The sequence below is a fragment of the Cervus canadensis genome, chromosome 33 (assembly GCF_019320065.1).
Source record: "Cervus canadensis isolate Bull #8, Minnesota chromosome 33, ASM1932006v1, whole genome shotgun sequence".
Taxonomy (NCBI): domain Eukaryota; kingdom Metazoa; phylum Chordata; class Mammalia; order Artiodactyla; family Cervidae; genus Cervus; species Cervus canadensis.
In genome coordinates this window covers 9,579,677-9,592,253 of record NC_057418.1, presented here as the reverse complement: position 1 = coordinate 9,592,253, position 12,577 = coordinate 9,579,677, and the positions used below count along the sequence as shown (strand labels likewise).

At 36.9% G+C, this 12,577-nt stretch overlaps 1 protein-coding gene across 4 annotated transcripts in view; it reads right to left on the bottom strand.

Moving 5' to 3' along the window:
- Positions 1-12,577, bottom strand: part of PDE7B (phosphodiesterase 7B) — a 367,556-nt gene that overhangs the window by 254,412 nt on the left and 100,567 nt on the right. For 2 of the 4 annotated variants that reach the window (XM_043457265.1, XM_043457268.1), the window contains exon 2: positions 5,522-5,582. In XM_043457265.1, the coding sequence (XP_043313200.1) occupies positions 5,522-5,582 (61 nt within the window). Of the gene's footprint in view, positions 1-5,521; positions 5,604-12,153; positions 12,257-12,577 lie in introns of those variants that run through there. The other 2 variants (XM_043457267.1, XM_043457266.1) reach the window with 2 other exon arrangements.

The following is a 12,577-nucleotide window of genomic DNA, read 5'->3' as shown; positions in this document are numbered from 1 at the left end:
TCCCGCATTGCAGGCAGATTCTTTACCAGCTGAGCCACAAGGGAAGCCCGTTGGTAAAGTAATGTCTCTGCATTTTAATATGCTGTCTAAGTTGGTCATAGCTTTTCTTCCAAGGAGCAAGCGTCTTTTAATTTCATGACTACAGTCACCATTTGCAGTGATTTTGGAGGCCTCCAAAATAAATTCTGTCACTGTTTCCATTGTTTCCCCACCTATTTGCCATGAAGTGATGGGATCGGGTGCCATGATCTTAATTTTCTGAATGTTGATTTTAAGCCAACTTTTTCACTCTCCTGTTTCACTTTCATCACATTAGGTTAAAATGATTTAATTTTACAAGTATTTGGTGAACAACTATATCAATACTGCCCAATAGAAGCTAGATATAGAATAATGTATAATACTGTCTATTAAAGTTAAAAAATACTCTCTAACCAACTAAACAAAAGAGACCATGATGCTCTATCATTTGGTTCTTCTGTCCTTTTTAGAGTGAGTGCTAACAGTCAAACTGTCTACAATAAAGCCTCAAATTCCTTTCTAATTTATCCTTTCACACTCCTTGTGGCCTGAAACACGTCCTTCCTTCTTCACTCCTCAACTTCCCTGTATCTGCGCTTTTAAATATGGTCATGTATCCACCTAGAAAGCTGCCTCTTTCTTGGTCTTTGCATAACCCAATCTATGTGTCATCATATGCCAATTGCATGTACTCTCTTCATCTTCTGAAATCCCAACACACTTTATTCCCTTTATATCACTTGTCACTCTCAAGCTAGCATTGCAGATTTTGTGGTTTGGGACTTGAATCTCTGCCTGGACTGGAAACCCTCTGTGCTTCACTGGCCCTTGCATTCCCAGTGCCTAGCATAGTACCTTGCATATAGCAGATGCTCAGTGAATATCTGCTGAATGAATATTAGATGATGCCTTTGAGGCACAATAAAATTTTGAAGAGTGTTTTTAATATTTTAAAAAATTGCCCTCACATCATGGTTTATCTTTTCAATTGCTTTTCTAAACACTGTTCATGTCATCAATAAATAATTTACAGTTTATTAGTATATTATTGTTCATCATCAATTTGCTTATTTTCAGTTGTTTATTATTTATTTGTTAATTTATTAATGCATATGCCATATCTAGAGCATTATAGCAGGAAATGTCTCCTCACAGAACACCACATTCTGCATCACCAGGACAACCTCTGGGCTGGAAGGAATAGATATTTTTATTGCTACTTGGCAGAAAAACTATAAATTGTAGTCTAAAAGATGAAGCAACTTCTGAGAGTACCCAGTTAATTTTTCAGAAGTAGGACCAGAAAGCAAGTCCCCTTGTGCTCATGTTGAATGTTAGCAAAATATTGATTTTATGGTATTCTGTTGCTTTGAAAACTGATGATCACTTGAAATGATTTAATAAAAAATTTCAACCAGTAATATGACAGTATGAACACCCCTTTCTAAGCCACGGCAGGTAAGAAAATACGTACTTATACGAAAATGATATGACACCTATTAGCATGAAAGGAATCACACATGAAACAAAAGCAGAGCCACTGAAAATTCAAATTGTAAGATTATAAGGGAAAGAAGAGGCACCACGCCTGACTGGGAACTCTCGTGAGAAACTTCTCCCTTCCAGCATTTAGCATTTCCCAGAAAGAAGCTAGCAAATGAACTAAGAAGTGAATCAACACTGATCATTTTATGTAGTTTCTTTTTGGTTCTTTGTACCTAATGCTTTCATTAATACTTTGAAAAATAAAATCCTCTGAGGAACTGGCCACACTTCGTGCATTAATTGTGCAATGAGAGACCATTTCTCTCCCACTTCCTTCTTCCTTTAACATCAGTTCATTACCCATAATTAAGGTACTTACTGTATAGTGTGTACATCTTACTATATAGTATATACTCTTTGATATAGTTGTATAAACTTTGAGGTCTATCTGAACTTGAGAGAAATCTTATGACTAAATTTTTTTTTAAAAGAAGGGAGATGGGAGTTTGAAACTTCAAACTCCTTAAGGGTGAAGGAAAGAGGAAAGCAACATTTATAACCATTTGGTGCTTAACATTGTCCACACTTGTCCCCTTGACAGAATCATTTTACTATACAGTAGAAGATAACACAACATATACCAACACAACTATATTCCAATAAAAATTAACTAAAAAAAATAAAATTGGCTATTATGTACTTGAACCTAAAAGCCAAGATTTTGAGAACAAAAAAGTTAAAGAGAGCCTATGTAAAACTGGAAAAGGATTAACTGATACAATCTTTTGGGGAAACCAAATCATTTGCAGTAATAATTTGCTATTGTTTGTAATAAAAGTGCAACTATCGGTAAAAAGGAGTACATAGTTAGTACTCTGTAGCCACCTCTGCAGTACATCTTTATTTACCTTCATATCCAACACAAACGATTCCTCTGAACGTAGAAACGTAGAACGTAGAAACCTAAGACCCATACATGACAATAAGGATTTGCTCTCATTTAAAATTGTTTTGAACTCAGAATGTCAGTAACTTCAAGTGAATATTACACTTATACCTCATTGAACTTAATGACCCAAAAGTGTGAGTTTGATGAGGTCGGCTTGTGAGGTAAACAACAGAAGGCATAAAAATGGTATTTTCTAAATGATCTGGGGACATACCAGTGGGACAGAAGAAGACTGCAAATGGTGTGCCTGACTAGTGGCATTCTTCCCTATACCATCTCAAACATGCTGAAACCAGAACACAGCTGGGGGCCAGGCAGGCGCTCCAAACCTGGTGTGTGAGTGGGCATAGCGGGGACCTTGGAGCAGGTGAGCCAAGAACTTGACAATTTAAAGCTATGAATGTCTCAGGTTGGCCTCCAGGAGGGATCTCAATACTGGGGTGGTAGGATGATCAGTGGTGAAGTGTTGGAACTGCAGGCTTTACTGATTTGATTTCCTTATTTCAAAATTTTAATTTGTTCATAAAAAGGTTATAACATGATCTGCAAAAACAGAGACTGCATTCATGACTTAGAAACACTTACAAAACTTAATAGTCCCTTTAAATAGCAGACTCCTCTCCTTTATTGTTGAGGATAAAAAGTTTTCTCAAGAAATGCTTCAAGAAACCATAAGGGCTGGTCACAGATTCCTCTCAAAGGAAGCAACAAAAGAATTAAGACCTCAGACAGTGGTGAAGTGGAGTTTTATTGTTATTGTTGTGTTATACTGATGCCCTTTCTTGATAAAATACAAGATGTAGCTTCAGTTTTGGTAAGTTACATGTTCACACTGTAAGTTTCTCTTGTTTCTTTTAAAGGAATAAACTATTCAACTTCTTTTTTCATTATCTTGCATAGTATTGCTGTGAAATGGTAGCCCTTCAGCTTCAGGCGAACACACTATTGGAGGGTTGATCACCTGTATTGAAATCCATAATAATTTTATTTTGATATTCTCTTTCATCTAAGATTTCAAAGGATTTTTTAAATGTTTTAATTAAATTTTGCAGCTATCCTCTTAAAAAGATAAGCAGGAAGAAAGTCTAAGTCTTTTGAGAGGTAATCTTTTTGAGGGCATAATTTTAATTATCAGAGTAACTCAAGCTCACAAGACATAGTAATATCTTCAAGATTCAATAAATATTTACCATCTACTTTAAAGCTAAAATGTATAATTGTTCTTCCTATTCTATCTTTAATTATTCCATGTCCTTAAACTAATAAAAATTCCATTATCATAGTTCCTTTATATTATTTAGTTCTATGTCCTTAAGAAAATAGAAATATAATAAACAAATGAAACCTAAAAGCTTAATAATACACTGCCATTGTCAAAGATATCTATGTTTTGAAAGAGAAGCCATGGCCTAATTTACTTAAATAAATGATCTAATTAAATAAGATGCTTAGGATGGACTTTACCTGTCACATATTTAAGTACACAACTAAAATTCTTATGACAGTGGTAGCAATATAAAGCTGATTTATATAAATATTCTTCTGATCTTGGGATTTTGTGGAATTTGGCACATTCCTTGGGGGAATGCATTTGGTGGCCAGGAATATCTTCTTGTTAGGGATATAAATCATACCATATTATCTAGAAGAGATGGAAAGGTGATTGGCTTTAATTGAAATTAAATCTATAGGCAGTAGTGGATAGTCTGTTTTGTCCTTTTCATAGCTATAAACTAATCAAACAACTCACAGGGGTGGCAGTACAAGGAAAAATTCAATCAAAATAAGTGATGAACTCATGCACGTAAAGTCATCGTGAGTTCAAACTGATTCAAGTTAGTAGATCATGTAGAAGCTATAATCAACATTTTAGTTATGATCTGCTTCAATTTTCTTTCAGCAAAATGAGCGTTATAACAGCAACAATTCATCCTGTTATTGTGAAAATTAAATGAGTTGGTTGACAAATAAATATGATATGGTGATAAGATGATTTCCTCAAAATCCAAAGTTGGGACATACAGCTGGACAAAAAAATTTTTTCTACTTCCCTCTCTCTCTCATTTGTACCCATTATTAGCATTTTGAAGCATTTTTGTGGTTAAGAAAAAGGACTACTGGATATTTGACATGGATTTATGGACGCTGTGCTACATTCATGGTTCATGTGCTTCCAGTAAAATGCTCACTTTCCAGTGGATATGTTACTCTATAGCCATGTTGTTGCTGTTTTGCTGTTAGTCATGTCTGACTCTTTTGTGACCCCATGGACTGTAGCCCACCAGACTCCTCTGTCCACGGAATTTCCCAGGCAGGAATACTGGAGTGAGTAGCCATTTTCTATCCCAGTGACATAGTTCAGTGGCTCAAATAAGATCTAAATACTAGACCTAAAATTTTACAGTTTAAAAACTTTTATATCATGATTTAGATTTCTCACTTTGAGATTAAGTGCATCACTTATATTCTCTGACCTAGTTTTCTAATCTATAAAATGAGGAAAATAATATCAACTTCATTTTTAACAGGATACAGTATATTAAAGAGTTTGTGAAAGGCATTGATGATATATCGTCCCACAAAAACAAATTATCACTCATTATGAGGCTGTGATTTTTATTACCAATGCAATATGACTAACTGTTGTGTTGACTTCATTTTAGTTCAAATGTATATTTCTCTCAGGCCTTGTAAGTAAGGACTTTGTGCTGTGGTGTAAATAGTTCGCTTATCTAGTATACCATCTCTAGTTTAGGATTTATAATGTGATTCTTCTTACGTTTTCATTCCAGTTGCCTGAATACAAAGCACCCGATATTATGCTGATGATCCAAGAAAAATTTTGAAAGGCTCAAAAGCATGGTTCCTGAATTATTGACAGTTATTACAATCAAACTCTTTATCATCAAGTGTTCCACATATAAATGTGTTATAGTTGTCTATAAACCTATAAAAGAGCCGATTACCCTCTGCAATATGAACAAGAGACAATCAGTAAGGCAACAGAACAGTAAGCCCACATGACATCAACATGCTTAACAGATTTAAAATGAGAAATCTTCTTACCTAGCATGCAAACACATTTGACATTCTGATCAGGGTTTTCAAACAAGATTTCGCCACACCTCTGAAATAGAAAGAAAGCCATCATTATTTTAAGATTTCCTTTTAGGATTCCCAAGGCAACAAACATGTCCATGTCACCTGACATCACCATAACATTATTCTACTCTTCATGTTTTCTTTAGTTACCTGAATCTAGGCACTTGTCATGAGCAGAGACGTTCCTGGTAGTAAAATACCTAAGAGGGAAACTGGGAATAGACTGTTCCTGCATGCCTCATGCCCCTGCCCAGAGCTGACTCTGCGCTCCTCTGAGGGGTCACAGCCAGAGCACTCAGCGTCCGGCAGTTTCTATTTCAATAGAAGATATGCACTCTATTCAATCTAATAATCTGAGGTTAATCATTCACTCTCAAAATTGGTCCTTCTTCAGCACTGAAATCATTCTAAGCTACCTACTCTGCAATCAAGCAGATATTTTCAAGCACAAACCTCAGTGGTATACACTTAGCTCTCTGAACTTGCAGACTCTGAACTCTCTGTTCAAATAAAGAAATGATGAAAAAGTGGCATTCATAATGCTTTCCTAGAAGCATCAACTCATAGAAATATCAACTTTCTTATCTGCATCTCAGTTCCAACTTGCTTGTTAAAATTTTTGTGCAAGACGAACTCCAGAGATGCAATCAGTTAAGACTAGACCACATTTATGAATGTGATTGACTAATGGTTGGCACACAAACATGTAAATAAATCCTCCAAATCAATAAGAAAATAACAAATAATCCAAAGGAAAATGGAAAAAGGATAAAAGAGCCTGTTAGCCTGTGTAGTAGAGGACATAGGCAATTCATGAAAGAGGAAATCTGAATGGTCATTAAACAGAGAGAATATATTCCACCAAACTAATAATTAGGAACCAGAAAATTAAAGATAAAAATAAAGAAGCCTATTTTGAACCCAAAGATATGGGAAGACTTAGAAATCTGGCAGAAACAAGTTTGTAAAAAAATGTAGAAAAATGGATATTCTCATATACTGTGAGTTTTAGTATAAAATGATGGAATCATTTTGGAGAAAAATTGGTAAAATCTTTACTAAATTTCTACTTATTAATGACTGGATTTCATTCTCACTAAGTTAAAATGTACATAGACTATGATACAGCAAGTCATCTTCTAGACTGATAATCAGTGAAACTTTAATATTCAGCTACAAAACAGATAAATGTTATTCATATATTGGAATGCTACATGGCAGTTAAAATTAAAATGAATTAGGGTTACATTACAAAACACATTAATATAGAATATATACCTATAAATACATAATATACATATTGTATAATATATTCAAATTATATAATATATAACATTCAAATCATATAAAATATATCTAAGTTTTAAATCATATAAAATATACATAATGTTTAAACCATGTAAAAGTATGTAAGGTAAAACACTATCTCCATATTTTATGAAGTTGAAAATATCTAAAAATAACACATTGTTTATGAATATATTAATTTACAGAAGAAGCATAAAAACAGACAAAGAAAAAAAATCAAATTTAGGGTAGGGGATAAATACACAGAGTTATGAAATATTGGAGGGTATACAGGGGTTATCAACTTTTTCTATAATGATTTGTTCCTGAAATTATTCTGTTTCGTATGCTTGAAATATTTCAAAATAAGTAAGAATTTCCCCCATTTGCAACACTCTGATTATAAAAATGGCCCTTCACACACTGCTTCTCTGCTGTCTCCCATGGGCTTATGGAGGTCACTTAGTACCAGACTATATTTGTTTTCACCATCTATTTCCTTGCCCTTAGGAAGACTGAGAACATCTACTTCAGTCCATTTTCCTCTTTCTTTCACTGTTCACAACTTGGTTAATTCTACCCCGTCAATCTTTATTGCACCTACACTTAAAACATCATTAAGACAAAGTAATTTCTGAAGAAAACAACCCGCAGGTCTGAGAATTTACATTCTTTACACCTAATGATGAACCCTCCTGGTACACAAAGGCACAGGTTGAGAGGAAAAGCATGACCCAATTACATTCACATCAACCCATGTTCTGAGATGACCTACATCGTGCACAGAGATGGGCAGTTGGCTCAAGACCATGAAAAGGAAGCAAGCTGCTGGCTAGTCTGGGTGGACTGCGGAAAGAGGAAGACCATGTGCTCGTGAAGGCTCTAAGAGGGCACTGAATACTGACCAGAAAGTACATGGTTTTCTCCTGGCTTTACTCTGCTGAACTAAATGTCATGTGATGTTTATCATGCTATTTAATCTCTTCAGGCTTCACTTCTCTGTAAATAACATGGGGATGCTAACATATGCCACAAAGTCTGATCAGAGAGCAAATGTGAGGGTTAATGATCCGTGGAGTCTGACCCGACTGTCTGTAGCTGTCTGGTTTGTGTTTTGGCAGAGGCTATCCCCTTTCAAACTGCTAGGATCCATTTCCTGCATTACTTGCTTTTTAAAGTGGTAATTTTTTATGCCCTGAAAGAGTTAATGATTATTTTTAATTGAAAGATCAGAGGTTTCTAAACTGTTTTCAGCTCCTTGGTGAAACAAAGTGCCAGGAAGTTCTAGCAATCTGTATTCTGGGTCCTACAGGGAAGTAACCCTGGAGTGATCCCTTACACTTTGTTAAGAATGATGCCCACACATGTGCTAGGATGGAAGCGTTTTCCTTCCTTAACTGCAGGGGCTTGCAGAGGATGGTGGGTACCCAAGTCCAACGGCAGCCAGAGGTCTACTCCTCAAGTTGCAGGTTGGTGTGGGCGTGGGTGGAGGTCTTGCTTCCTTTCCTGGACATGAACAAATCCAAGAGAAGTTTCTGAAACGCCCATGAAACCTGCATTCCTTAAAAGCCATGGCCTGCCTGGGTTCAGTGACCAAGCTAATGACCAGGCAGCAAGAATGCGCATGGCAGCCTGTCCGATGACCACAAGGCCGTCTTTATCTCCCTGGCTACCTGGGAGATGGCTGAGGCACCTCTAACCAGTGCTTTAATTGCCCTGCTTTGTAAAGTTACCTGATGATGGCACCGATTTTAAAGCATTGCACTGAAGGGAATCTGACTGTTCTCAGTTCTCAGGATTTGAAAGAAACCAGATTTTTTCCAGCACTTTTTCTTATTGATGCCACTGTTTGCAGGGCCTTTGCTGCCAGGTTCCTGCCTGCTGGGCAACCCAGGGTGAGACCTAGTTTAGGAGATTAATTGGGCTGAGCCACAGGGTCCAAGTCCCAGAAAACCACAGGATCTGCTATGGGGGAAGGTCCCATGCCTTCTCGGAGTCTCTGGGCTGCAGCCCTCCCCTCTTACTGCTCCACCTGGTCATGCATTTGGGGACTCCCCAACCCAGCCCCTTGCTGCTGAATGACCCAGACTTTGATCCAGTTCTGATCCCCAAGCTTCTACCTTATTCTCAGAATCTCATCTCTCCAAAAGATCTCCATCTTTGCTTTGTCTCCTGTGCCTAAAATAATGAGACCAGCTTGCCTTGCTTGTGTCCATGACTCCCAGCAAGCACTGCTAAGTAACAGGGCATAGTTACTAAGTCCCCATCCAAGGGGCTGGAGCCTTGCTAGCAATACAGACAGTCTCTTGTCACATGCTCCCCTCCACAGCACAAAGCTGTGCTACACACGAACTCAGGTGTGTAACGCCTATTGTCTTTATAGACTGCAAAGAATCAAACCAGTTTCATTGTCAGGGTTTTTAACATGCCTCATTATTATAATCCTGATGCCTTATACATACCAGACCCTTAACAAATATTTGTAAACTAGCTAAAATTTCTTTAGCCCATACTGTGGGCTAAGCATTGTTCTAAGTGTGATCTATACATCTACCCTCTTGTACTCTGATTATACTCTTTTAAGAGTGTAGAAGATTGAGGCACAGAGAGCTCACTACAGAATATTCCCCCCTCCATTGAGTGAGAGAATGAAAGCTGATGGCTTCCCAAATGCTTGACCAGATTCCCAAATATAGGCTACTGCAGGCTTCCTTATTGTCTTGGCCAAGTATGCCAGGTCTGTTTATATGTCCTTCTCTCATTCATTAGAGAGTGATGTTTGCAACAGTTGCCACCTATTAGAACACAGGCCTTGGATTAGACAGACCCAAGTTCAAATCCTGTTGTTGCAAGCACGTACTTACTATACCATAATGGATTATTTTGTTCTAAACTTGCTAAAGAGAGCTAAACTTGCTCTCTCATCTGTAAAATGGGGTGGTATTATCTACATCATAATATCATTACAAGTTTAGCTTTTAATTTATTACGAACCAGAACATACCAATTTAAATTACCATATATGAGATTATAACATGAAAATAGGACTTAATAAATTGAACTCACCCATTAAATTCTAGTTGAATGCCCATGTTATTTTTTAAGATTAAAACCAAAGAAAAACTTCTAATTTTAAAAGTCAGAATATTTTACAAGTTAGTTGCTAATTTTATTTACTAAGAATCTTCCACATTAAATCTAAAATTTACCTTTTACTTAGGAAGAGCAAGATGGATGTTATAAAGTATGGCATCTATTCTATTACATTAAAAATTTATATTAAAAATATTTAATTTTCATTAGCTTAATTATGTGTTCTAGTAAAATGTACAATAAAGTATATTTCTCTTAAGTGGACTGTGTTTTTTCATTACTTTCATCATAAAGTTAGTTGTGAAAAAAATGAATATTAAGTACAATTAAAAAAATCACATTTAAGTACTCAGCAAACCTGTTTTCTTAAGGGGATGTTATATCTGAAGTGAAAATAACATTCAAATATTTATAATAGTAACATGTTGTTCAGTTGCTAAGTCATGTCCAACTCTTTGCGATTCCATGGACTGTAGCCCATCAAGCTCCTCTGTCCACGGGATTTTCCAGACAAGAATACTGGAGTGAGTTGCCATTTCCTCCTCCAGAATAGTAGCATGTTATACTCAGAGGAAGTAAGAAAATTAAAGACAGTAAAAAGTTTACACATTGTTCAGTTGGCAGCACTTCTAACTTTCTTAAACCAGTAAATATTTTTTTTTGCTTCACATAAAATTTCATCCTGTTTTTTTCTGAATATTTGTTAGCACTTGACCACACAGGCATAACTCATTTTACTGGGCACTGCTTCATTGTGCTTTTCACAAACTGAACATCTGTGTTAACCCTGTGTCAAGCAAATCTACCGATGCCACTTCCCAACAGTATTTGCTCACTTTGTGTCTCTGAGTCACATGATGGTAATTCTGAAAATATTTCCTACCCTCCACCAGCAAAAAGATTACAACTCACTGAGGGCTTAAATGATGGCTAGCATTTTTTACAATAAAGCGTTTAAAAATTAAGCTGTGTACATTGCTTCTAAAGACATAATGTTACTGCACACAGTAAGTGATATTATAGTGCAAACATAACTTTCATTTGCATTGGGAAACCAAAAAATTCATTTGACTTGCTTTATGGCAACATTCAGTTTATTGCGGTAGTCTGGAACCGAACCTACAATATCTCTGAGGTCTGCCTGTGTTTAGTCTCTCAGCAGGCTTGCAGCAACTAGTGTTTTCAGGTCAGGTATATTGATATTTTTGGATAGGTGGAAACATTAGCAAACAAATAAAACCCAAGACAGAAATTTTTTTGCTTATTGGTTTTCCCCTGTATTAGCTGAGGCAGTAACTGTTTTCCACAAGCAGGTAATGGTAAACGTTATCAGCAAATAATTAATAGTTGTGATTATTTGATTATTTCCTTCCACCATTATACCTTTTCTTAAGCAGAAAAGAAATTAGTAAAGGGAATTAGGTGCATATAAAATCATTGGAGGAGCAGGCTACAGGCTGGTCCTCCGGGAATGACTCAGAGAAAAATGTGAAATTGACTCAGGAGGGGAACTAATGGTGGGCCACAGCTGGGAAAGTGGAGAAACAGAGGGCATCATGGGAATTTCTGGTCCAAGGTCACATCACCTTGGCAGCAATCCAGGGATTAGACAGCTGTGGGCACAATTGCCTCTTGACACCGATGGAGCTAGTGACTGAATGTTGGATGCTACCGCAGATGCAGAAAACCCAACATTTCCACGACTGTACTTGATAGATCACTCAACAAAGCAAAGCGAAAAGAACCTCTGACATATGACTAGATCTATTTTAAGAAAAAATAAAAAGAGAGCTGAATTTCTTGATCTGAAGGAGAGCTAACCATGGTCCCTGGTGGAAAGGGAAGTCCATCTCACTTGTTTCCAGAACCAACAGACACAACCCAGAGGAGGCACACCCTTAGCACATGCTGCCTTCATTCCACCCTCACCCCATCTTTAAGCACTTGGATTCTGCAAGTTGGCCATTCAATACAAGAATTTCTCTAGTAAGGCTTTTAGTAAATAAGGCAAATGCCTGTATGCTGATGCATTTGTTCTCTTTGATCATCCCTTGCGCATCTTGCACGATGACTAATGCATCATGGCATTCCCGATGTGAATCAAATAAATGAAGAAATAATTTTTTACTGCAATTCTGCAGGATATACTTGAGATTTGGGATTATCTGGGGGTAGCATGAGGGGGGATCTTTTTCTGGATACTTACGTATACTCACCAGTAAGTGCTGCGATTAGACGCAGCCATCTGACGTGGAGCGGAAAAGGGGGTGATGAAGGGGCAACTTGACACTGAAAAGACATCTTGAAACATCTGGATCATTTCCCATCTCACATTTTCCCCTAACAAAGAACTGAATGATACTAATTAAAGCCAGACTCCTGGAAAATCAGCCTTAGAGAACATGGCTTAGGTCTGTAGATCATAAAACAGATTCTGTTAAGGGACTGCACTCCCTAAAGCCTAACATGGCCTGGAAGCTTGAGACTCCCTTATACTGCCTATCAAATGAGTGAATGAATGAATGAATACTCAAAAAGACACCATTATCAAGTGCCTGCTCTATGCAAGAACTGTATTGAAGGTGGCCGAAAAAATCAAATGCGATTTAGGCTAGATCTTATCCTCAGGAATTTTAAAGC